The sequence below is a fragment of the Penicillium paradoxum genome, assembly GCF_028828445.1.
Source record: "Penicillium paradoxum strain IBT 22861 chromosome Unknown utg000007l_segment0_segment0, whole genome shotgun sequence".
NCBI classification, from domain to species: domain Eukaryota; kingdom Fungi; phylum Ascomycota; class Eurotiomycetes; order Eurotiales; family Aspergillaceae; genus Penicillium; species Penicillium paradoxum.
This window is the reverse complement of record NW_026643185.1, coordinates 2,282,179-2,304,849: the sequence shown is the minus strand read 5'-3', so window position 1 is coordinate 2,304,849 and position 22,671 is coordinate 2,282,179. Positions and strand designations below refer to the sequence as shown.

The window sequence follows — 22,671 nt, the reverse complement described above, 5'->3', positions numbered from 1 at the left end:
TGCATGTATAACATCCGTATATTCCTATGCCTTATGCAACTCGTCAGAAACCAAATCTAGGTAAACGACAAAAAGAAAATGTAAAACAAAACACGGACAAATCGTGAACCTCTATACATGCATGAACCCATCATACACTATGACCGAATGACATTATTAAAAATTGATAATTTTGCGTTTTGCCGTCTTCACATTCAAACAACTTCCTTGATGCGGCAGGTCCAGCCAGATTCCTGGCTCAAGAGAGGCAAGCTGCAATACGTCAGTATATTGATTCGACAAAAGAAAAACTAGAGAGGACTGAACTAACCTTGCACCAAGACACCAGCCCAGCTCGTTGTTCTTGATCTTCTTAGCGATCTTCACCTCTCGGGACAGAGGCATTTCGTAACCAGTGTGTAGCAGACCCATCATGAAGCTAAGGTCCATACACCATTCGGGACGGCCACGAAGCTCTGCGAGTGCATTCCCAACATTTTCAAAGGAACCCCATTCGCTCTCACCGGCACAGACAGTGGAGGTCAGCTGTTGAAGCTCTTCCAAAGTGAAAGACTCGGGCATGCCAAGAGGAGCAGTGCGATCGAAGAAGTAGGAGAAAATGTACACGTCTTCCCGAGAGAAGGTTTTTGCGAGAGACGGCTGATGAATACCATTGAAAGAACAGGGTGCAAGCTTGCAATCTTCGTTCTTCTTCAGGATCTTCTCGGCGAGAGCACGGCACTGAGGGGCCATTGATTTGTCCTTCGGGCCGACCATAACGAATTTGATAGGACCTGGTCCCAGGGGATGATTGGCGGGGAATTCAAGTTTAACTTCAGTCTGCATTCCAGGACCAATGCAGGGGTTAGAGATGGGCTGCCCGACCCAGGATAAGTCCTGAGGGCTGTGAGCTAGCTTCGCCTCCACGACAATGTGATGCATGGCTTTGCGGGCAGACATAAGACCATATCCAAGATGAGAGTGCTGGTACAGCTCAAAGTCGCGGCCACCGAAGTTAAGTTCGTACTTGTGGTCACCAGCGGCAAGGTGCTCCGGCATACCACCAGCCTTGCTCTGCTCAAAAGTAGGCTGGAAGACAATCTGAGTGGAACCACCACCCAAGTCAAAGATGGCGGCCGTAGGAGTCTCATCGGGTCCACCGATCTTGCCCAACAAGTAGTTGGTCGTGATCCAGGCATAGACACCTTCGTCCGAACCGTCCATAATTTGGACGCCACCCTTCTCCTTGGAGACAACGGGGAAGGGGTAGGAGGTCTCTAAGCGGTGTCTAACAGCTTCCAAAATCTTGTCACTTATTTCAGGACCTAGAAAACGAAGTCCAGCTGTGGCTTTGACGGCAACTGGAGAGCACGACCTGTACTCCTCTGGAACCGATTTCAAGGCAACTTCCATAAGAGGGTCCAGACTCCGGGCTGCACCCTCAGCATCCTCCCGATAAGAACTGAGACCGGATCCTGGATCACTCTTTATCTCGGTTTGTTCGAATACTTCGTTCTCGAGTTCTGGGGTAGAGCCGCAATTGTTGAAACGGTACACATGAATCCGAGACCCGGTGCTGCCGGCATCGATCATGAGGACATACTGGATGAGAGGCTTGGAGGAATCAAATGGCTTGGTACATTTCGCGGAACCTGATGCGCCACTGCTTGAAGGTGGTTGCTCTGCTAGATGATCAGTTCTGCAAAGTCGCAGTGCGCATAAGGGAGGACAAACGATTGATACCACTTGGGACACTCGGCTTAGAAGGGGAAAGCCACATCAAGACCATAAAAATGAAGGCAATGATTGCGCCCGTCTTCAAGTATCGGGATCGTTGTGTTTGTGCCATGTTGACAGGTTGTTTGTTCGAGACTTGACTCGACTCGACCGGCCGTGAAATAACAGATTCGTCAACACGTGAAATAGAACGATGGCGAGGAATTGAAGCTAGATCGTCGAGTTTGCTATTTTCGTTTTGATCGGCCACTCCAGTCGACATCCGAGCAGTAGTCGAATTGGAAGGTTCAGTGACAGGTGGCGTTTGTCGCTGGCGCAAGGATGATTGAACGATCGTCCGGGTTTAAGAGGAAGAGGATAACAAGTAAGGTAAGTGAACAACCATTGATCCTGGATTTCCCCGGCAAAAAAAACACCAAGCCAATCCAGAGGAGAAAAAAGTGGATAGGAGTAAAGAGATAAAATTGACAGGAGAGAAAGGAGTTTCTGGGTTTCAGGGTTGTGGCGCAGATGTGGCGTTCTGAATGCAGCAGTACAACATAGTACGGAGTACATACTCCGTACAGATGCCAATACACATACCTATATGTAGGTTAGGTAGCTACCTATATACCTATCCATTTCTATATACTCCGTACAGATGATGATAATTTGCAAAGCCACAACAACTAAAGATGTTAGGATAGGTTTTGATAAATGACACCTGTCCATTTACTCGGTGTAAGATATTCTTGGGAACCCCGAGGAGTTGAGTCCAGACAAAGCGCCATAAAGGAAATTTTTTTCGCCTCTTGTCGTTTGGGTATTCCCATCCAGTCAACGACGATAACTAGGTAGTCAAGGATAGCTTAAACACAAAAAACAGGAGAACAATATTAAAATGGACCATAAATAGCATACATTGTGCTTTTGTACGGATCATTTATTGCCACTATGACCCGACTTCGATCATGTCACCGCTTAAACCTCCAAGCCAGATGCATGATATCCTCGCTGTATACCTTGTAGCCAGACTATACTGATTGTTACTCTATGTATAGATATAGATGCAGTTGACTTACCAATTGCTATTCTTCGCTCAATCTAAGGTTACATGTAGAGATGGAATACCAGGTTCTCTGTTTGTCGGGTTTGCATCGAATCCCGTTTCAGGTGACTTCCCCATATTTAGCCGCGCATCGACTGCTCAGTTTGAAACCCGCTGCATTCTATCATTCCTAAGCACATACATAACCGCTATTTCTTGCTCTTTTTTGCCCCCTCCATAGAGGAGCATCAATCCCAGCAATCTTGCGTTGGATTTTCTTGTACTAGCCAACAACATGAACCACACACGAGGTCTTGTATCATCTGCCCAAGCTCTACGCCATATCTTCATCGCACCCATCCACACCTCCAGAGTCGGCATTCTTCGGGTCAACCCTCTTCAAAATGGCAATCAAGCTCGCTTTTTTCAACAATCCCGCCGTCTAGAGTTGCGAGAATACCGGCCACCTGTGGACTCACCTCCGATCAACGGAGCTATCCGTGCATCATTTGTTCAAGTTGTGAACGATGAAGGCAACCTAGATCCTCCGACCAGATTAGAGGATGTTCTTGAATCTTTCGACCAAGACAAGTTTTTCCTTCTGCAGGTGCAGGAAGGGGACCATAACAACCCGCCGGTCTGCAAGGTCTACAACAAGAAAGAGGTCAGGGCACATGAGAAAGCCAAAGCAAAGTCAGCTCGCTCGTCCAAAGTTGCGCTCAAACAAATTGAGTTGAACTGGGCAATTGATGCCCATGACCTGTCACACCGCCTAAAACAGCTCTCGACCTTTCTGGAGAAAGGCCGGAGGGTGGAAGTTCTGTTGACCACCAAGAAGCGCAAGCGCAGTCCCACGGTGGATGAGATCAAACAAGTTATGCAGAGTGTTTTGGACACCATCAGAGAGGCTGGTGGAACTCAGACCAAGGCAATGGAGGGAGAACCAGGGAAGCAACTTAAGATCACTGCCCAGAAATCTTGAAATTTGCTAACGGAAAATACTGGGCACATGTATATGATGAACCTTGGACTGCGCACCATGGCTTCCGTTATATAGATCTGTTTGTTATTACTTCGAAGGTTCTATTTCATCGATTACAAGCCGTTACAAGTGATTTCACCATGCCTTCATCTGAAAAGCTTTATCAGCCTCCTGGGTGGAGAAATCTAATATCAAATTTCCCTAAGCGCCATATATCACTATAAAGGTTTAACCATGTGTCATGTTCCATATCTCACGATGTTACGATGTATCCATTTGCCCAGGTTGAACCTCCGCAATTCGAGGCCCGTGATTGGCTGATGACTAAGCCTGTTTGAGGACGGGTCAGCCCCGGAAGGCATGTTAGTAAAAAATTTGGTGTTGATCTGGGCTTCTCCTCTCTCATCCTTACTACACTTTTTTAATCTTTCTTTTTTGTTCTCGTTCCATCGTTTTTGTTTCGATTGAACCAAGATGTCGAGCATCTCTCGTTCATTGAACCTCCTGGCGCGCACCAGCCGGTCATCCCTGCTGCGTCCGACTACCGTCAACCCCGTTCACCATGTCTTCAGCAACAAGGTGACCGGCCGTGGATTGGCCACTGCTTTCGAGCGTACCAAGCCCCATGTTAACATTGGTAAGGCTTCATCACTCATATATCATCAATTCCAATACTAAAAGTGTTCCTTCAGGTACCATTGGTCACGTCGATCACGGCAAGGTAAGCTGCTCGCGACTTCTTCCGACATCTCCGCCATCCGAACACCGATTCTAATCCACGCTATAGACCACCCTGACCGCCGCTATCACCAAGAACCAAGCCTCCAAGGGTCTTGCCAACTTCCTCGACTATGCCTCCATTGATAAAGCCCCTGAGGAGCGCAAGCGTGGTATTACCATCTCGACCGCCCACATTGAGTTCTCGACTGAGGACCGTCACTACGCTCACGTTGACTGCCCCGGTCACGCCGATTACATTAAGAACATGATTACTGGTGCTGCCAACATGGATGGTGCCATTGTTGTCGTTGCTGCCTCCGACGGTCAGATGTACGTGTCACAGTCTGGACAATCGGTTCGAACAGTCTGCTAACGCAAGTTGCACAATAGGCCCCAGACCCGTGAGCACTTGCTGCTTGCTCGTCAGGTCGGTGTTCAGAAGATCGTTGTGTTCGTCAACAAGGTCGACGCTGTTGAGGACCCTGAGATGCTTGAGCTCGTCGAGCTCGAGATGCGTGAGCTGCTTTCCTCCTACGGATTCGAGGGCGAGGAGACTCCTATCGTTTTCGGCTCTGCCCTCTGCGCCCTGGAGGACCGCCGCCCCGACATTGGTACTGAGCAGATTGATAAGCTTATGAAGGCTGTCGACACCTGGATCCCCACCCCCGAGCGTGATATGGACAAGCCTTTCCTTATGTCCGTTGAGGAGGTCTTCTCCATTCCTGGCCGTGGTACTGTCGTATCTGGACGTGTCGAGCGTGGTCTCCTGAAGAAGGATACCGAGGTTGAGATTGTTGGTGCCACCGACTCTGGCAACCCCATCAAGACCAAGGTCACCGACATTGAGACTTTCAAGAAGTCCTGTGACGAGTCCCGTGCTGGTGACAACTCCGGTCTCCTGCTCCGTGGTATTCGCCGCGAGGATGTCCGCCGTGGCATGGTCGTCGCTGCCCCTAACAGCACCAAGGCTAACAACAAGTTCCTTGTGTCCATGTACGTTTTGACTGAGGCTGAGGGTGGTCGCCGTACTGGCTTCGGCGCCAACTACCGCCCCCAGGTCTACATTCGCACTGCCGGTAAGTTCAATATTCACCGATCTAATCTCATTTCAACTCGATATATGGGATGCTAACTATGTTCTAGATGAGGCTGGCGATCTTAGCTTCCCCGATGGCGATCTCAACAAGCGTGTCCAGCCCGGTGACAACGTCGAGATGATCCTCAAGACCCACCACCCCGTTGCTGCTGAGCCCGGCCAGCGCTTCAACATTCGTGAGGGTGGCCGCACCGTCGCCACTGGTCTGATCACTCGTGTCGTCGAGTAAATCGACCGCTCACACCCATGATTCGACAGGTAGACCTGTCTGATCCTTGTATTATGAACCCCCTTTTCCTTTTACATCTTGTTTGTTTTGGCAATTTATATTCCACAGCGCGGGAACCATCGATCGGCACGAGGAATCCGGGGGTAAACCGGAGTTTTCGATTGAAACTTATCCATGTACCTCTACTATCTCGATGTAGTCGGATTTCCTTTTTTTTTCCCACTCCCGTGAAAATGTATTCAGACCAATTCCTTTGAGTTACCATATAATCCAAGTCTAGATTCGAATTGAGGTACATGTTAATGACGACAGTGGGGAAAAGGCGTCTAGCAGTAAGGGCAATGAAGTCTAGATGATTTGGCCCATCTCCGGCGTGCCTATGGAGTAGGTAACTCCGGTCACTATGAGACAGATCATCAGATAACGCACATCTCCATATCTTTGCTGTTTGGTAATCGTTCGAGCTCTAGGTACTAGCACAACCGTCGAAGATGTCCTCATCTGCTTCGCGATTGGTGCAGGAATCCCCTTGGATATGATGGCCGTATCCGATCGGCTCCGTCGGCAATCGGGAACCATTGCGTAAAATCAAGTCCTCATTGTGTTCAACACATGTAAATCTGTCAATGCAGATGTTGTTTTTACGGAGTTGGCACGTCTAAACCTCGATACGCTGTATGGAGATTCAAGGCACACTGCCGCGTGGTCTGCGCCAACCTCACCGGCTTTGGTATTAGAATCGATGAACCTCGGGAAGTCTATGCATTTGTATTTATCTGGAATCAGCCGATTCTTGACGCGCCTTTAATACGGAGTACCTACGTCGCTACCCCACTGTACCATGTAACGATACGACTTCACCATTTCTGTCTTCATAGAGACACTCTTATCGGAGCTGGCCAAGGGTGACCAACTTCTGTACTTCAAAGCTTATACCCTATGGACTGTATGTCTCGAGACTTTCTAGCTCACTGACACTGAGCATATTCTCCAGGATATCAGAATTGTACCGTACAGAGCAGGCATAGTGTTAGGGTAGGCCCTGCCAACTGTCAACTCCAGTGCATAGAATGGAGGGATTCACTTTGACCATCTCCCCCATACGTATAGCCCGACTCATCCATGTCCGGGGTAGTGGGGCATATAATTACCGTATGTACAGTATCACGGATCTCTCCTCTCCGGTGCAGGGTTGTAGAGAGCAGACATAGTGTTCATTCGGATTCCTACTATACGTCTTGCTCATAACTCAGGCAAGAGCAAACTGATATATTATCAAAGTTCGCTGGGGCAGTCTGCCTCCATGCTAAGGTGACAGTTAATTCTCCGCAAAGCATTCCGGAGAAATGGTCACTCGTAAACAAAGCACGCTATCAGATAAATTAAAAATGGCCCCCATACGAGTTCCGGATAAATGGAGACCAAGGGCTAGTATATAAGGGAAGTGCTGTGACAGATTGTAGAGTCCGATTTCTTGGGGAATTTTCTTTCCTTCTCAGATTGCGAGGACACTCTACATCGCATATAAATTCTATAGCATTATGAAGAGTCGAGACGACATTGGTCTTGTGACCGGCGCTGGAGGCGCTGGGACAGTCGCTGCGACTCCCTTGCAAAATGATGCTGCAACCACATATTTCTTTACATTGTAAGACACAAAGTTGGTCATCTATGGTTTGGATCCCGAGAAGCTAAACAGCTTGTACAGCGGAGATTCCTACACTCAAACCGAATTCTCTATCGATGGCACACAGCCATCTGCTGAAAATCCAATAGGAAACCCGACATTAGGTGAGTCATATGAACCCAAGCCTAGAGAGTTCTATCCTTCCAATTTTGATTCAGACTTGAGATGCTCATTCTTACCTTTAGGGACCGGTACAACGAGTGGTGGCACCAACTATGTCGGATACCTTACCACTTTATACAACACCTCACCTGTACTCAGCTATAACTTTGCCGTTGGAGGGGCGACAATCGACAATAGAATTGTCGATACCAAGGTCAAGGATGTGACAACCCAAGTCGGAGAGTTCGAGTTGGCATATGGCAAGAGGCCTGCATCTACACCGTGGACTTCGGAAAACGCCGTGTTCGGATTCTGGATTGGCATTAATGAGTATCGTATCCCAAGACCCCTTGCTAAAATATATACTAATGAGTTGGATTTGTAGTATCGGCTGGGGTTACTCTGGCACACAGCCTGGTGTCTTGGTTCCGACATTGATGGCTCAGTACAAGTTCCTCATTGAAAGACTATATGCAGCTGGTGGACGGAAATTCCTTTTCCTCAATGTCCCACCTACAAATCGCACTCCCATGATCATCAAAGAGGGACCGGATGCAGTCAAGACCTATACCACATGGGTAAAGGCCTATAACGACGGTCTTGAATCAATGATCGATGACTTCGAGTCAACCCACACTGGAGTATGTTCATTTCCATCCATTCATTTTCTGAGCAAAGTTGACCTTCTTGCAGACTACTATCGTTCGCTACGATACTTGGTCCTTTATGCCGAAGATCCTGGACGACCCTCAGGCATATGGATTCCCAAATGCCACTTGCTACAATGAGAATGGCACCTCCTGCATTTGGTGGAATCACTACCACCCCGGTCAGAACTACCATAAATTACAGGCAGCAGATATGAAACAGTATTTGCAACCCCTTGGTGCCTGGTAGGGTCTGGAAGGGTTCATGGAGATATCAGAATGTGTGATGAATGCGAGGATAGCACATTGAAACCAGAGCTGGGGGCTATGTTTCTATGAAATTTAGTTAATTCAATCACTGTAATAGATCTGGATGGGAAGGTTATTGAAAAATATCGCATAGAATCAATAGCATTCGCTCGGGCCTATACTACCTAGTACGGGCTAAAAGCGTAATCAATCAACAAGAATAGGTCGACATTATGTATGAGTAAGGTTCACAGCGCTGCTTCTTGATGGTGTATTTCCTTGCACAGTGAAGCTCTTTCATGTTTATATTGCGATTGTCGACAATGGAAATGGTTGACAGACTCAAACGGGGAGGTGGTTACGTCTGATTGGCTCGGACGAAGTTTTGACCGCACCACTTCGGACGAACTTGACGGACGAGCAGCTGGGCATCTATGAGACGACTCCCGACTCCGTAGCTACTCCGTAGCTACTCCGGACTTACACATAAGCGACTCTGGAAGGTTCTATTTTCCAAAGGTTTTTCCCTAGGCTTACGTAGGATTGCAGCTGCCTTGAGCGGTTGCTTCCTGTCCCACTCCGCAAAGTCATCTTCACTAAAGCACAATGGAGAATAGCCTACAGGAAGCAGTCATGTCCTGACCAGCTTCTTTAGCAACACAACATCAATATCAACAAACGGTTCTGCTATCTTCACTTTACGAAGTAAAATGAATTCCTGGTTAGATTCAGACGAGCCGGCGCGGAAGAGGATGAGGAAAGGGACCAGGAGTTGCGCAGAGTGTATGAGTTGACAGAACGCCATTGGCCATGATTGCGCTAATGGGGCTTGATCATAGGTCGGCGACGCAAGATAAGATGCACATTTCATCCAGATCGCCCCGGAGCATGCACTGAGTGTCGGTCAAGAGGCATGAAATGTGTTGATCAAGAACATACACTTACTCCCCCTCCGTTATCTAGCAATCGACGGGGCAACCAGCGGAGCATTCAACTCGGGGAGCAGCCATACAGTCTCCGCGAACGGGTCGCTCACCTGGAGAATATTGTTGAGGGACTTGTCAAACGACTAGATCAAAGAGACAACACTACACCACCGTATGAGCGACATGAGATCAATCAATGTTGGTATTTCTCGGAAAGGTATGGACTGATGTTGCATAGCTAACATTGACTAGTCGGCGCAAGCCCACTCATCAATGAACCAGACGAATTAGGTCCATCCAGTGACCAGATTCGGAATGCCCCAGTCTTACAGTTGTTTGACAATTATCTTGTCAGTCGCCAAGAGGACTCGTCAAACAATGATAGATTCGCTGGTGTCAAGGACATGTCGCCCAAGGCAGAAGCGGTGCGCACAGAACTTATGGCTCTCATGCCTCCCATAGATGATATGAACAAGATCATCAATGCATCCAATCATTGCTTCGTGTGGCAAGATCATTTCCCGGATCTGTTCGATCGACATGACAGCAAAATCATCATTGGTGAACGTTGCAGCGACGCTTTGGTGGCTCCCGCCGAAATTGCTAAGGCACTCTTGTGTCTGTGTATTAGTGCGATTCATGCTACATCTGATTTTGACTTTGATGCTTTGATTAAACCGCTGGAGCCTCGAAAGTTCCATGATCAATGTATTGATACCGTGGACCGTTTGATTGTCCGTGACGACGACTTCGCGGCTACCTTGCCCGGTATAGAATGCCAGATGTTATTACAGAAGATTCATTTGGCTGAGGGCCGACTCCGTAAAGGTTGGCTGGTGACCCGTCGGGCAATTGAGTTCGCCCATTTGGCTGGTATGCACCTGTCCACCAAGGTTCCCAGGCCAAATGACTCGCTCTATGAGCGGCGTCTGAAGATTTGGTGTTCTCTGGCAACCTCGGATCGTTTACTGAGCTTGATCCTTGGTCTGCCTTATGGTATCGCCGATGCATTCTTTTCGCCACAGATGGAGCAGCGCCTCAATTCGGATCTGTCAGCCCCCGAGGAATACTTACTGCGCATTGGCATCATTTCAGGACACATGGTGGACCGAAACCACGACCCATCCAAGATGACACTCGCAGCAACTTTACAACTAGACCAAGAGCTGCAGGATGCCTGGAAACATATGCCAAATCACTTCCAAGCCGCAGAACCGTGTCAAGATGAAAAATGGGAGCACTACATAGAGAGGGTCCCGCTGCAGTTCATGCTTAAGCTACTTCGTGCTTTCCTTCATCTCCCCTCGATGCTACAGTCCCTCCACGATCCTCAATTTCGTCCCTGTCATAGGATTGCGCTCGAGTCTGCAAGAGAAGGCCTTGTGCTATACAGGGTTCTCCGGTCCACTACTAAACCCTATTTGTGTAAAATGATCGACTTTATGGCATTTACGCTATGTCTTCTCTTAATAACCCATTTGCAAGGCTTTTCCGATGAGACACCAGATTACAGCAAAGAGCAAGATGAGCAAGACTGGGGTTTGGTAAAGAAGGTCGTTGAGACACTCCGTCAGTCGGCAACAGAGCTTGGAGGCTCGGTTGCTGCAGAGTCCGCAAACATTCTCGGTGCAATCTCCGACTCCAAAGACTCCAAAGAGGAATGGAACTGTGCCACAAGTTGCAAAATTACAGTGCCATACTTCGGGACAATTACAGTCGGTGCCGGCACCAAGTTCTCCAAGGGTTCTTCCAAAAACAAAGAGCAAACTTCCACAGTATTGGAAACGCCGGAGACAGAAGCCTCTTGCTCGGCTCAATATCCTGGTCAACTCTATACGCCGCCCATGTCTGACCCCGAAAGTGCATCAACTACGAACTCTAATGCTTTGAATGGTAGCCACACAACATCCACCATGGGGCCCGGTTATCCAGATGAATCGTGGCTTCCGAGGAACGAGACAGCGCCTAGCTCACTGGTTGGGTTAGAGGTAAATGCGTTCAGTGGATTGTTTGATGACTTCGGCCAGTATATGTGGCCGACCCCCGTTGTGGACCTTGGACTGGATCAGGGCTGGAATCTGAACTGGTTCGATGGTGTTCCACCATCATGAATCTTGATACCTTTTTGTTTTAGAAGTAAGGGATTCGGGATATACTGTACATTAAATGAGTGCGTCAATTTGATCTCCTATCTCTTTATTGGCTTTAGGCGCTTCCCTTTGCCTTTCTTGGCCTTTTCACTCGTCTCGTGTTGCCCCATCGCTTTACTCTTCCTCTATGGAGTTTTAGAGTGCCTTCTCCGAAGTATACTTTGCTTATATATAGTGGACAGGCTCAGCTCCACTAGATGACTATTGAGAGGACTCGTGATCTATCGCTTACTGTTTTCTTTGTTGTCATTAAAGGACTATGTCTTTCATCTGATCGCCGGATTATGGACACATTGAATTTGCCAGACAGGGGAAAATGATTAGAGAATAGCGTTATTTTCCTAAGAGGTCAATAACAGGCTTCAGAGCGTGATCTTTGTTGGATGCCCATTTCAAGATGAGTTGTAGAAAACAAAAACAGCTCCCAGGTCCAGAGTGGTCTACGGGTCCAGAAAGTGACGTTGCCGTGGCTAAGGGGTTTATGTAAGACTTCCCCGACACGGGACCTCTGACCATCTTAATGAACCCGTGAAACGCCCGTGTGATCCCTGAATCTTCCAATATCCTCTTCGATTAATCTGTTGTGTTTCCCGTTCTTTGCATGGTTCATTAGACTCTTCCCCATCTCTGCTCTTTCAGTTGCGCTCTTGTCTCGACTCTTTCCCCCCACATACACAGAGCACAAACAGCATAAACATGGCCGAACGACGCCCCTCGGGGTTGGAAAGGAGTCCAACTGCGCCATCAATCTTGTCGAATGGCCACTTTGCTTCGGTCGGTGCCGAGAGTGATACTGCCTCCTACGAGCACGGCGTGCAGGTGATCGATGAGAATAAGGAGTTCAAGTACGACCAGCTTCCTTTACCCCCGGATGCTCTCACATGCGCTTGGCTATTGTCGCCCTGACTATGAGTTTTGAACGCTAATCGCATCGTTATAGTCCCAACCTGTCCAAGTATTTGACTCTGGAAAATGTCACGCCATCTGGTTTCAACTATCATCTCATCTCCGTGTTCGGTTCGCAATCCACCGGAAAGTCCACACTGCTCAACCACTTGTTCGGCACCAAGTTCTCCGTCATGTCGGAGTTAGAGAGACGACAAACGACCAAGGGTATATGGCTGTCGAACAACAAGAAGCAGGGCGAGGTTGGCGCAACAGAGCGCATGGCGGATAACATCTTGGTCATGGACGTGGAGGGAACCGATGGTCGTGAGAGAGGTGAGGATCAGGACTTTGAGCGCAAGAGCGCACTGTTTGCGATTGCGACAAGTGAGGTCCTCATTGTCAACATCTGGGAACACCAGGTTGGGTTGTACCAGGGAGCCAACATGGGATTGTTGAAGACCGTGTTTGAGGTTAACCTACAACTGTTCCTAAAGGATAGACAGTATGTATCCTGTAATCTTCCCCTGAACTATGCGCCTCGATCTAACGTTAATGTCTCTACAGTACTACCCACCGCTCTCTCCTATTTTTCGTCATCCGCGATTTTATCGGCACCACACCACTCAAAAACCTGCAGAGGACATTATTGGAAGATCTTTCCCGTATGTGGGACACGCTCTCAAAACCAGCTGGCTTAGAAAAGTCGACGATTCATGACTACTTTGATTTCCAATTCTTTGGCCTTCCACACAAGGGTTATCAGCCTGATCAGTTTGTGACGGAAGCTAAGAAGCTTGGTCTTCGTTTCCGCGAAGGCCATCGCGACCCGAAGAGAGATGCACTCAGGGGTGAATTCTCGGAAGGAGGTGTCTTCTTGCCTGAGTACCATCGCCGCATCCCGGCGGACGGATTCGCTCACTATGCGGAGGGAATTTGGGATCAAATTGTCAACAATAAAGACTTGGACTTGCCTACACAGCAAGAGCTGCTTGCGCAATTCCGTTGCGACGAAATTATGCGCGAAGTGATGATTGGGTTCGACGAGGCGATAGTCGCATTTGAAGATAAGCAGGCCGAGGCAGTGCGTCTTGGTGAACCCGAGGTTCTTGGGGGACTAGGTGCTGCCATGCGTACTGCACGCATCAAGACCCTGAAAAACTTTGAGACGGAAGCCAGCCGATATCACAAAGGTGTTTACCAACGGAAAAACGCCGAGCTCCAGGGCAAGGTGGACACTCGTCTCAAGGCACTGTTCCACGGGCAGCTTTCGGCAGCCCACAAGTCAGGGATCCGCGACTTCACTGATTCGGTCAGTGGCGCTGTGAAAGATGGCCAGAAGAAGGGCGGTAGCTACGATTTTGCCGAAATCGTTTCCAAGGAAGCCCAGTCTTCCCTGGAGAAGTTCGAGGAGGTTGCTCGCTCGACACTGGTGGAAGGAGCCTCTTGGAGCAATTACAAGCAAGAGCTTAATTTGTATCAGAAAGAGTTGGCTGAGGTCAGTTCCCGACTGCGCCGCGATGAAATGAGACGTTTGGCTACCCGCGTTGAGCGTTGGGTCCAGTCTCGTCTGGGTGAATCAATCGGTCTCGAGTTCAATGCTCTCGGGTCGGGAAGAGCTGGTGGGGCTGCTCCTGAGAACGGAGATAAGCCTACCGAGAAGGACTTCTGGGATCGGATTTGGAACTTGTTTGAAGAGACTGTTCTTGATGCTGAACGGAGATTCACAGACCGGGCGAGTAGCTTCGATGCTAGCATTGATGAGGTCGATGTTGGTCTTTGGCGCCTGCGCCGTAAGTCTTGGGGCGTGCTTCGCGCAAAGATCGACGAGGAGATGATCGAGGGCAACCTGCTTCTTAAACTCCGGGAAAATTTCGAGGACAAGTTCCGCTACGATGAGGCCGGTGTACCACGCATCTGGCGCCCAACTGACGACATCGAGGGTATTTACACCCGTGCTCGCGAGTCTACTCTGACAGTGATTCCTCTTTTGTCTCGATTCCGCCTAGACCGGACTACTGCACCACCCCCACTTGACCGGTGGATCGGACACACTCCCAGCACTGCAACATCTGCAGACGAGGAAGATTTAGCGCCCATCGGGGGTGTGGATGAGCATGAGGGCAAGAGTTTGGAAGAGGAGATGACAATTCTTAGCGATTCAAAGCGCCAAGAGCTCACCGTGCGATTCAAGAAGGCCGCAGACGGTGTTTATGTCGAAGCCAAGCGCAGTGCCATTGGCGGTATGACACAGGTTCCCTTGTATTTCTACGGATTGTTGCTGGCCCTGGGCTGGAACGAAATCTGGGCTGGTAAGTTTTCCCTATCGTGGAACATGCATTTTGGTATCTATACTGACAACCCAACCCTCCAGTCTTGCGTAACCCAGCTTACTTTATTCTGTTATTTGTGTGTGCCGTTGGCGCGTATATTACCTATCAGCTCAACCTGTGGGGTCCTATGTTGAAGATGACCGAGGCTGCCTCTCAGCAAGCTCTGGAAGAAGGTAAGCGCCGCTTGCGCGATTTCCTCGAATCATCCGACACTGGTCGTCAGGCGATTGCTATGTCGGCTGGTGAGCGGTCTGGGTCGAGCCGAACGGAAGAGTACGAGATGTCGGATATGCGGAAGGGTGGCTCAAATGCCAATGAGGAGCTGGATGACATGTAAATTTTTTGTTGCTGTGCTCTCCTGGCGATCACCCTGTACTTTACTTTCCTTTGTTCTTATATGCATACTATGCTAGCTTTTGGCTTTGAATTGTTGAGTAAAAAAGAAGATCGCACTGTCATAGCAACCTCATTTAGAGAGGTCTCTGGGCGTGGGTTTCTGAGACTCTATATAGTAGGACACCTGCCGAACGTCCCTTCCCAAAGACCTGACCGATGACATCAGGTTTTTGCTAGTATTTCGATTTATAGACTTGCAATAGAGTCTCTGAGATGCGCACTTGATGTACATACCCAAACCAAGCCACAGAAATTGCGTTGTCTTGCTGGTACTAGTATCGGATCCTCAAGCGTTCAAAAAGACCCTCTGGGATCTTTGATTTAGTAGCAACTCTCGTTGCGGGGTCATACCCACGTCAAGAGACCGGACTTTCTCCGAAGTGAGGGGTATATAGCGGTGCCAGTCATTCTTGTTTTGTTGCGTTGAGCCTACCATTAGACTCAGCTGCCAGAAACCGAGTTTTGGATTACTCGCCTCGTTCGAATCCCCTTTGTATACACCTTCCACCCGTGATCATGTCTGGCATACCCAATCTTCCAGAAACATTCGATGATCTGCCCGATAAGCGTCGCTTCTGGCCCGGTGTCGCAGGCTCAGAGGAAGAAGGACTGGGAATGCTCCGTCTCCTAACGCCAGGCCTGGTTGCGCAAGCCGCGCGAACACAAATCCAAACTGGCGAGCGGGTGTGCTTGAATTGGGATATGGAGAATTTAAGTCCGCCAGGTACAGCAATAATCACCCGAAGTCACACAAAGAGTAACAGCAAGACTCACAATGCTTAATGCACTAGGATTCGGCCGCAAGCCATTCGAGCACCATGTCAAATGGGTCGTCGAGGGGGTTGCCTTCGACGACGAGTATCACTTCAATCCACAACAGTCTTCCCAGTGGGACGGTCTCCGACACCATAATGCGCCAGCGCCAGCGCCAGAAGACAAGGATCGACGTCTTTTCTATGGCGGGACGACTGCGGAAGAAATCCTCGACGAGAAATGCCCGCGCATCGGTATTGGGTTTTGGGCGAAGAAGGGCATTGCTGGGCGCGGCGTGCTGATTGACTATGTCTCTTACGCGGAAAAGAAGGGTATTAGCGTCAATGCGCTAAGCCGGCAGATGGTGTCGCTGGATGAAGTGCAGGAGATTGCGAGGGAATGCAACATCGAGTTCCAAAAGGGCGATATCTTTTTCTTGCGGGTTGGCTTGCCTGGAACGTGGAAGGGGATGTCAACTGAGCAGCGGGTGGGTTATAGTCAGCAAGGGACGCCAGAGCATGCTGGGATTGAGCAGAGTGAGCGAGTGTTGCGCTTTTTGTGGGATAATCATTTTGCGGCTGTTGCGTCTGATGCGGTTAGTTTTGAGGTTTTTCCGCCTCTGAACCCGGAGTTTGATTTGCATCACCATCTTCTTGCTGGTTGGGGGGGTGCCTATTGGGGAGATGTTTGACTTGGAGGAATTGGCTGCGACGTGTAAGCGGTTGGGTCGTTGGAGTTTCTTTGTTTCGAGTAGTCCGTTGAATTGCTCTCGTGGAGTGTCTAGTCCACCTAACTGTATGGCTATTTTCTAGTGTTATATATAAGGGATGTCAATCTGAGGGGGCAGATTTGAACTATATGTATGAATCAGTTTATATTTCTTCTTGGAGATATGTCGAGTATAAGCAAATAAGCGGCACTTTTGCCTTATATCCTGGATTTAGGGCTACATATTTTGCGAAGTTGCAGGAGTGTACGGCGTAGAGTCTCACCCTAACTATATCCCTTGGGCATAGCATAGCCTTGATCACCCACCAAACAGGATGCCCTTCGGATTAGCAGGGATCCCCAGAGAGTGATATCATCTATTCGGCCCTTGATTGCCCTGTGCCCTATTCTTGGGAGAGATCAACATTGACAACCCACCAAGACCATTTGATCTGAGTTGAGAGGCATTCCAACCCTTTCCGCTCCCCTCGGGACTCTATGTCAGATGCCAGTTCCTACATATCACATGCCTGAAAAGGCTGCGATGTTGTCAATCAGACGCCATGTTTACCCAGCTACAATGATCAGCGAGCACCATTAATTCTACTCCGTGGGGATCTACTACTTAAATACGATGAGACGCAACCTTCAACAGCCAACATATTCCCCCAACGCCACTCTCTTTAAACGTATTTCCTAGCCAAACAACCACTCTCTTTACCAACCAACTACAATCATTTATCAAGATGCACTTCTCTAAGGTAGCTGCCCGTTCATCAACCCCAGCATTGCAACCGGCTAACCCGGTCTAGACCCTCATCACCGCGGCCACCTTCGCCATGACTGCCTACGCCGGCCTCCCCGTCGCCAGCATCGAGTTCCTGTCCTGGGAGCAGTGCAACGTCGGCCACTCCGCCCACGGCGAGGCCAAATTCTCCGCCGATGTGGCCGCCAATCCTTTAACTTGCGAAAAGACCACCATCAACTCCGACTGGAGCATTGACAGCTACTCCTTCCGCGCCCGCCTCGACACCAAGGACGCTGCCCTCTGCCACGGTGTCGCCGTCTGGAACAATGACGACTGCACTGGCAAGCCCGTGCACTTCCAGCCCTTCCACCACGGCCCCTTGACTGAGGGCCGATGTATTCCCGATATCCTCGAACCTGGATTCGTCTCCTTCAAGCTTGCGTGCCCCGGTTTCCCCGGACATTAGTAAATTTGATGCCTATACGAAGCTGACTGGGATTGTCGCTTGATGCTCTGGGATTGGCAGGGGATATACCTACATTCTTTTGGTGTTCGTTTTCTCTTTTGTTTACTTTATATCTAATCTCCGGATCTTCCTATGGTCTGTTCTAGGACTTGCTGGGGTATAATTTACCAGACATGATACCTCATGGCATAATGTTATCCTGCCATTGCGAAACTACACGACTGCATTCTTGTGCTTGAAGCCCATATTTTGCAAATCAACTCTCTTTCCTCAAATCAGCTGTCTTTTCATCTAAAGGGATAGGTTTATATTCTGGGCAAAAGCTCTTGAACCGTTTCCTCCAAACTAGTTCTTTCGGGGGTCCCTTACTCAACCTTATGCCTATCCAAGAGGGTATGTATGAGGTAGGTTACTCTCGGTGTTGGGCCTATCATCGTGCACAGGATCTCCTCAAAGGGCGAAGAAGCAAGGCAAATATATGTAAGGGAGGCTACAGAATAGGCATTCATAATATACAGGGGTATCCTGGAGAATGAATCGGGGTGCTGAGAAGGTTACACAGACAAGACATCACGCTATTGAATTTGGAAGAAAACATGAAAACACCATGACAATATTATGCCCGCTCAATCGTGAATTGCAGAGAAACCTCCCATCTTTGGCCTCCTGTGCCATATCCGCCACCCAGTCGGTTGCGGATCAAGCTGGAGATCTTCTCTCTCAGCCGGGACAGATTCTCCTCAGAACCCGTGACTCGAAGCTTGAGCTTTGCCATGCATAGCCCATAATGGACCTGCCAAAATCGAGCGTCATCGATGCCAAACACAGAAGGGTCGGCCTCGATATCCTTAATCACATCAGATACTCCTTGGCCAGAGTAGGACATGAGAAGCATAGAACCCAGGGTTTTCACCAAGCGCGTGCCTAGGAAGCACATCGAGAAGGCGACGGTGCCAGATAAGACTTTATCGAGCCAATCATAGATCCGGATCGAGACCAGAGGCAAAAGCAGCAGCAGCGTCGAGCAGGAGAGAGTAAGAAAGTGGGATGGGTTGCTCAAGATCGATGGAAGAGACTGGATATATCCGAACCGAATAGCCTTTCCGATACGAGCATGGTTCTTGAGTCCAATTGCCGACACAAGCGTCGACGAAATAGCAAGAACGGCAGTCACATCTACACTACCCAGAGAAACGCGATCATGCCCATGTGGGCGGTGGGGCTCGTGACCAGCCTTCTCGAGGAAATGTTGCAGATTGTGAGAGATCAGGTCCATGCCCATGAACAAAAGAAGCACAGCCATGGCAAACCCGGCTAGAACTTCTGCACGTTCAAGGCCAAATGGGTGGCGGATACTCGATCTCTTCCAGACCTCGAAGTTGCTCAACACGTCAACCGCAACACACAGGAGGGCACCGAGGGAATCGAATAGAATCAGATGCGATAATGCCGTCATGGCTAGAGATCCATGCGCGGTCCAGAGTGTGTACGCCGCAATGCACATGTGGCATAGACTCCACCAGAAGCGGGTCTTTTGATCCTTGGACATGCTGGATCGGCATTCTTTGAATGTTGGTATAGGGAGCGAGTTTGGGAGGGCAAGAGGAGCGCGAGGAGTAGGTTCGAGGAAGATCTGGTGAGAGATACTACTGTGTTTGTATTTGTGGCCCCGACGTTGTCCCATGTTCTGCAAGGAGAGAATGTGTTAGCATCACTGCCATTACAGGCATTTCAAGCGACCCAACTCACCGATCTAATCACTGGACTCTTCGCCATAACAGTAGTATCGAAGTTGAATGGCCCCGCAGGGGACATGTCGCCAGAGCCATTGCCAATCGGGGTTTCCGAATGCTCAGGCGGAGGTGCTAAGTTGGAAGAGGATGTTGTGGGGCTCAGCTTGTCTCTGCTTTCAGCCTTCATGATACCCTTTGGAAAGGAAGCTCTCAACGGCGATAGGGAATTGCGATCAATGGGTATCCCTGAGTTGATATGGGCGCCATGTTCATCGTCCGCTGGCGGGGTTGGAGTGCGCGGCGGAATAGGGAGAGGAAGGTTCGAAGCCATCGCGCTGGCTTTGCGAACAAGATACCGTTGTCAATTGGTTGGCTATGTACATATAAGTAGGTCGAGTTCGAGGGTGGCTATCTGGTTATCAACCCCCCCGGACGGCCCTCGGTGTTTCTGCCGATTATCACGTGGGCGGCCTCAAGGTACCCTAATCTACATGTACATAATAGGTGCATACATGTACATGCAGATGATTAGCTTTCTCCTACTCCGTAGTTCTTATAGTTCCCACCCGATTTGCGTGTCAAAAAGATATAAGAAATCCGAACCCCTTAGGAGGACCTCCCAGTGAGAGATGGATTGGAGATGAATGTTGATTTAGTTGCCTAAAAACCGAACAAAGCTGCCGCCATATGGAAAACGCCTATGTTACCCCCGAGGGTCCAGCGACAGAGACACCGAAAACCATGGCAGCATGAATATTGGCGAGCGCGCTCAATATGTTCAATAAAATTTCGATGCAATTCATATACTGCGTCTTCCTTGATCTGATGGCTCAAATCAATTATTCGGGATTGGGTAGTCTATGAACATAGTGTTAGCAAATCCGCTCATGTAGCCATCATCCGCTGCTACTTCCATCAACCAGCCAAGTGGCCGAGCAGTAACTCAGCCATCACATCTTCCTTGGTCTAGTGGTGATGATTTCCGCTTGTCATTAACACCGATAAGCGCGGGAGACCGGGGTTCGATTCCCCGAGGGAGAGATTTCTTTTTTGCATTTGTTTTTTTATGCAAATGAAATTCCTGTTTGGTTTGGCTGCATTGCTCGACAAATATTCCATGGCCCGGCTTCAGGCGCAGGTAATTGCCATATTGCTTCGAGAATTAAAAGTGTGTCATGGCTTCCGTTACTGCGTTTTCCACAAGGCCGCTGTACATTCGATCCCTAATATGGTGGAATCCTCCTAATGAGGTGTACTCTCCCCGCTTCGACATCCCAGTCTAATACATACTAATATATTTGCCGAATAAATTATATTATAAACAGATTCCAAAGTTAGGTACGCATTTGTATGAGCGATAATCAAAGCTGACGAGCTACATAGTATGCCTCAGATTAAGATTCATTTGACAGCAAATGGGTCAGCACAATGTTATTGCACTTATCCAAGAAGGCCCGGGCCTCGGCTTCATCATGCCACACATCATTATATGCTGCACTCAGGCACAAACTTCCACGGTATGTCCCAAGGAAAACACCAAGGCCAGTCCCGAGCTCTTCTCCAGTCACCCAAGGGTCATCCAATTCAAACTTCCCCTGTGTTGGGGACAGGATTTTGTCGACCACTCCCATGCTAGAAATCGAAGCTGAAGGGGCCTGGTTTGGGGGAGGTACTGGTGGTGCTTCCGTGCCTGAGGGATATGGAGGAGTCGAAAATGTCCAGTACGACGGAACAAAGAAAATATGTTCTTTATCGTCCCGGATTGCGAGGTAGTAGTCTTTCACCTTCTCAACGGTCTGGCAAAATTCCAGGCGCTCTTCATCCGGTGAAGAGCCTGAACTTGCCAGGCCCGGCACTGTTAAGTCTATCGCGAGACTTTGGCCGGACACGGAGTGGTATACCGACGCTGCATGCTGAGGGCTGCTGTACGGCGATTCGCAGTGGCTGCGTTCATTGATAAGGGAATAATTGATGTAGCGGACTTTGCGCTCCGCGGGGTGTTTCTCTTGCAGATCGCGAACGGAAAGAGCAAGTGCGGCATGATAGACGTGTGTCACACTGGCGCCTAGCTTCTTGCAAGCTAGTAGCAGCCTTTCAGTATCTTCTGGGGAAAGAGTCATTGATACTCGCTGATGACGTCCAGGAACAGTTGGGCCCTGCTTAAAAGGCACTGTCGCAATTTCAGCCTTGCGGATCGAATCATTCTCCGCCATGATAGCTTTGAGCCTTGCTTCTTGATCGGGTGTCAGGCTTGCTGGAATGGCAGCAGCAACACGGAATGGGGGACTGAGGTTTTTCCATTCGTCTTGGAATTGGGGAACTTGGAAGCTTTCCGGATGATCAAAGGCCTGGGAAGCATACTTCACAAGGTTGTTGAGTAGGTGAAGTGATCCGATTCCATCAATGATATCATGGTGCGCTCGGAGTACAATGTCTGCTTGAAACAGATCGTCATCGGAAGCGACCGGGTGGTTGAGCAAGAAAATAGTGGGCAACTTGGGGACGGGGGGATCTGAGTTGCACCATTGTGATCCTGACTGGCTAGTAGATATCGCCTTGAATGTCTCCTCCAGCCAAGTAGACTGCTGGGTATCTTCTGCATCCGAGAAAGCCTGATAGATTTTCTTGCATACCTTGGCATCACGGTCTTCCTCGACCCAGGAAGCAATAGTCGGATGGTCGTACCGGAGCCGCAGCCACGCAACTCGCAGAGCATTGGTGAGACGCAGCTCAGTCGCTTGGTGCGAAGTTGGATCTTTTGCAATGGACAGAGACACATGGGCCGTCATGGCAAAGAAAGTGCGGCCAGATCCTTCGAATCTCCTTGCCAGTGTAGTATAAAATTGCTCCACCTCATCGATCTCACGTTCCCACCTGCCGGGCTTGGTCTCCTTCCATGTGAGGTGTTTATATGTAGCGGACTCCATGATTTGCGCTTTGCTGAGCGTACACTCCTGTGTTTGAAAGAGTTTGAAGGATAGGTCTTGGGATGCTGGGTGCAAGCACGAGAATAGATACCCCAGGTCATGTGTTCTATTGTATTGACCCTGCACGCCAAGCACCTTGGCTTCTGGGTTACCCGAAGATTACCCGACCTCAACAACTCCACTGATTGGTT

General features: G+C 49.2%; 10 protein-coding genes across 10 annotated transcripts; 7 read left to right on the top strand and 3 right to left on the bottom strand.

Moving 5' to 3' along the window:
* Positions 1 to 194: 194 nt before the first annotated feature.
* Positions 195 to 1,978, bottom strand: N7457_008408 (guanosine diphosphatase; the record flags this gene model as incomplete). Its single annotated transcript, XM_057179451.1, has 3 exons — positions 195 to 252; positions 311 to 1,661; positions 1,714 to 1,978. The coding sequence occupies 3 exons, from the start codon at positions 1,976 to 1,978 to the stop codon at positions 195 to 197; spliced, it is 1,674 nt and encodes a 557-aa protein (XP_057027837.1).
* A 1,060-nt stretch (positions 1,979 to 3,038) lies between these two features.
* Positions 3,039 to 3,725, top strand: N7457_008407 (putative translation initiation factor IF3; the record flags this gene model as incomplete). Its single annotated transcript, XM_057179450.1, has 1 exon — positions 3,039 to 3,725. The coding sequence occupies one exon, from the start codon at positions 3,039 to 3,041 to the stop codon at positions 3,723 to 3,725; it is 687 nt and encodes a 228-aa protein (XP_057027836.1).
* A 474-nt stretch (positions 3,726 to 4,199) lies between these two features.
* N7457_008406 (translation elongation factor Tu) lies at positions 4,200 to 5,770 on the top strand (the record flags this gene model as incomplete). The annotated part of the gene is made up of 5 exons (XM_057179449.1): positions 4,200 to 4,362; positions 4,418 to 4,446; positions 4,513 to 4,775; positions 4,836 to 5,521; positions 5,589 to 5,770. The coding sequence occupies 5 exons, from the start codon at positions 4,200 to 4,202 to the stop codon at positions 5,768 to 5,770; spliced, it is 1,323 nt and encodes a 440-aa protein (XP_057027835.1).
* A 1,541-nt stretch (positions 5,771 to 7,311) lies between these two features.
* On the top strand, positions 7,312 to 8,456 carry N7457_008405 (SGNH/GDSL hydrolase family protein; the record flags this gene model as incomplete). Its single annotated transcript, XM_057179448.1, has 5 exons — positions 7,312 to 7,418; positions 7,479 to 7,561; positions 7,643 to 7,889; positions 7,945 to 8,200; positions 8,253 to 8,456. 5 exons carry the CDS (start codon positions 7,312 to 7,314, stop codon positions 8,454 to 8,456), a joined length of 897 nt encoding a protein of 298 aa, XP_057027834.1.
* A 709-nt stretch (positions 8,457 to 9,165) lies between these two features.
* Positions 9,166 to 11,492, top strand: N7457_008404 (transcription factor domain-containing protein; the record flags this gene model as incomplete). The annotated part of the gene is made up of 3 exons (XM_057179447.1): positions 9,166 to 9,238; positions 9,295 to 9,579; positions 9,634 to 11,492. The coding sequence occupies 3 exons, from the start codon at positions 9,166 to 9,168 to the stop codon at positions 11,490 to 11,492; spliced, it is 2,217 nt and encodes a 738-aa protein (XP_057027833.1).
* A 735-nt stretch (positions 11,493 to 12,227) lies between these two features.
* sey1 (dynamin-like GTPase SEY1) lies at positions 12,228 to 15,086 on the top strand (the record flags this gene model as incomplete). The annotated part of the gene is made up of 4 exons (XM_057179446.1): positions 12,228 to 12,376; positions 12,472 to 12,921; positions 12,984 to 14,728; positions 14,791 to 15,086. 4 exons carry the CDS (start codon positions 12,228 to 12,230, stop codon positions 15,084 to 15,086), a joined length of 2,640 nt encoding a protein of 879 aa, XP_057027832.1.
* A 575-nt stretch (positions 15,087 to 15,661) lies between these two features.
* Positions 15,662 to 16,589, top strand: N7457_008402 (uncharacterized protein; the record flags this gene model as incomplete). The annotated part of the gene is made up of 2 exons (XM_057179445.1): positions 15,662 to 15,860; positions 15,910 to 16,589. The coding sequence occupies 2 exons, from the start codon at positions 15,662 to 15,664 to the stop codon at positions 16,587 to 16,589; spliced, it is 879 nt and encodes a 292-aa protein (XP_057027831.1).
* A 763-nt stretch (positions 16,590 to 17,352) lies between these two features.
* On the top strand, positions 17,353 to 17,820 carry N7457_008401 (uncharacterized protein; the record flags this gene model as incomplete). The annotated part of the gene is made up of 2 exons (XM_057179444.1): positions 17,353 to 17,367; positions 17,419 to 17,820. The coding sequence occupies 2 exons, from the start codon at positions 17,353 to 17,355 to the stop codon at positions 17,818 to 17,820; spliced, it is 417 nt and encodes a 138-aa protein (XP_057027830.1).
* Positions 17,821 to 18,436: 616 nt separating this feature from the next.
* On the bottom strand, positions 18,437 to 19,884 carry N7457_008400 (cation efflux family protein family; the record flags this gene model as incomplete). The annotated part of the gene is made up of 2 exons (XM_057179443.1): positions 18,437 to 19,507; positions 19,570 to 19,884. The coding sequence occupies 2 exons, from the start codon at positions 19,882 to 19,884 to the stop codon at positions 18,437 to 18,439; spliced, it is 1,386 nt and encodes a 461-aa protein (XP_057027829.1).
* A 1,063-nt stretch (positions 19,885 to 20,947) lies between these two features.
* Positions 20,948 to 22,480, bottom strand: N7457_008399 (uncharacterized protein; the record flags this gene model as incomplete). The annotated part of the gene is made up of 1 exon (XM_057179442.1): positions 20,948 to 22,480. The coding sequence occupies one exon, from the start codon at positions 22,478 to 22,480 to the stop codon at positions 20,948 to 20,950; it is 1,533 nt and encodes a 510-aa protein (XP_057027828.1).
* Positions 22,481 to 22,671: the final 191 nt, after the last annotated feature.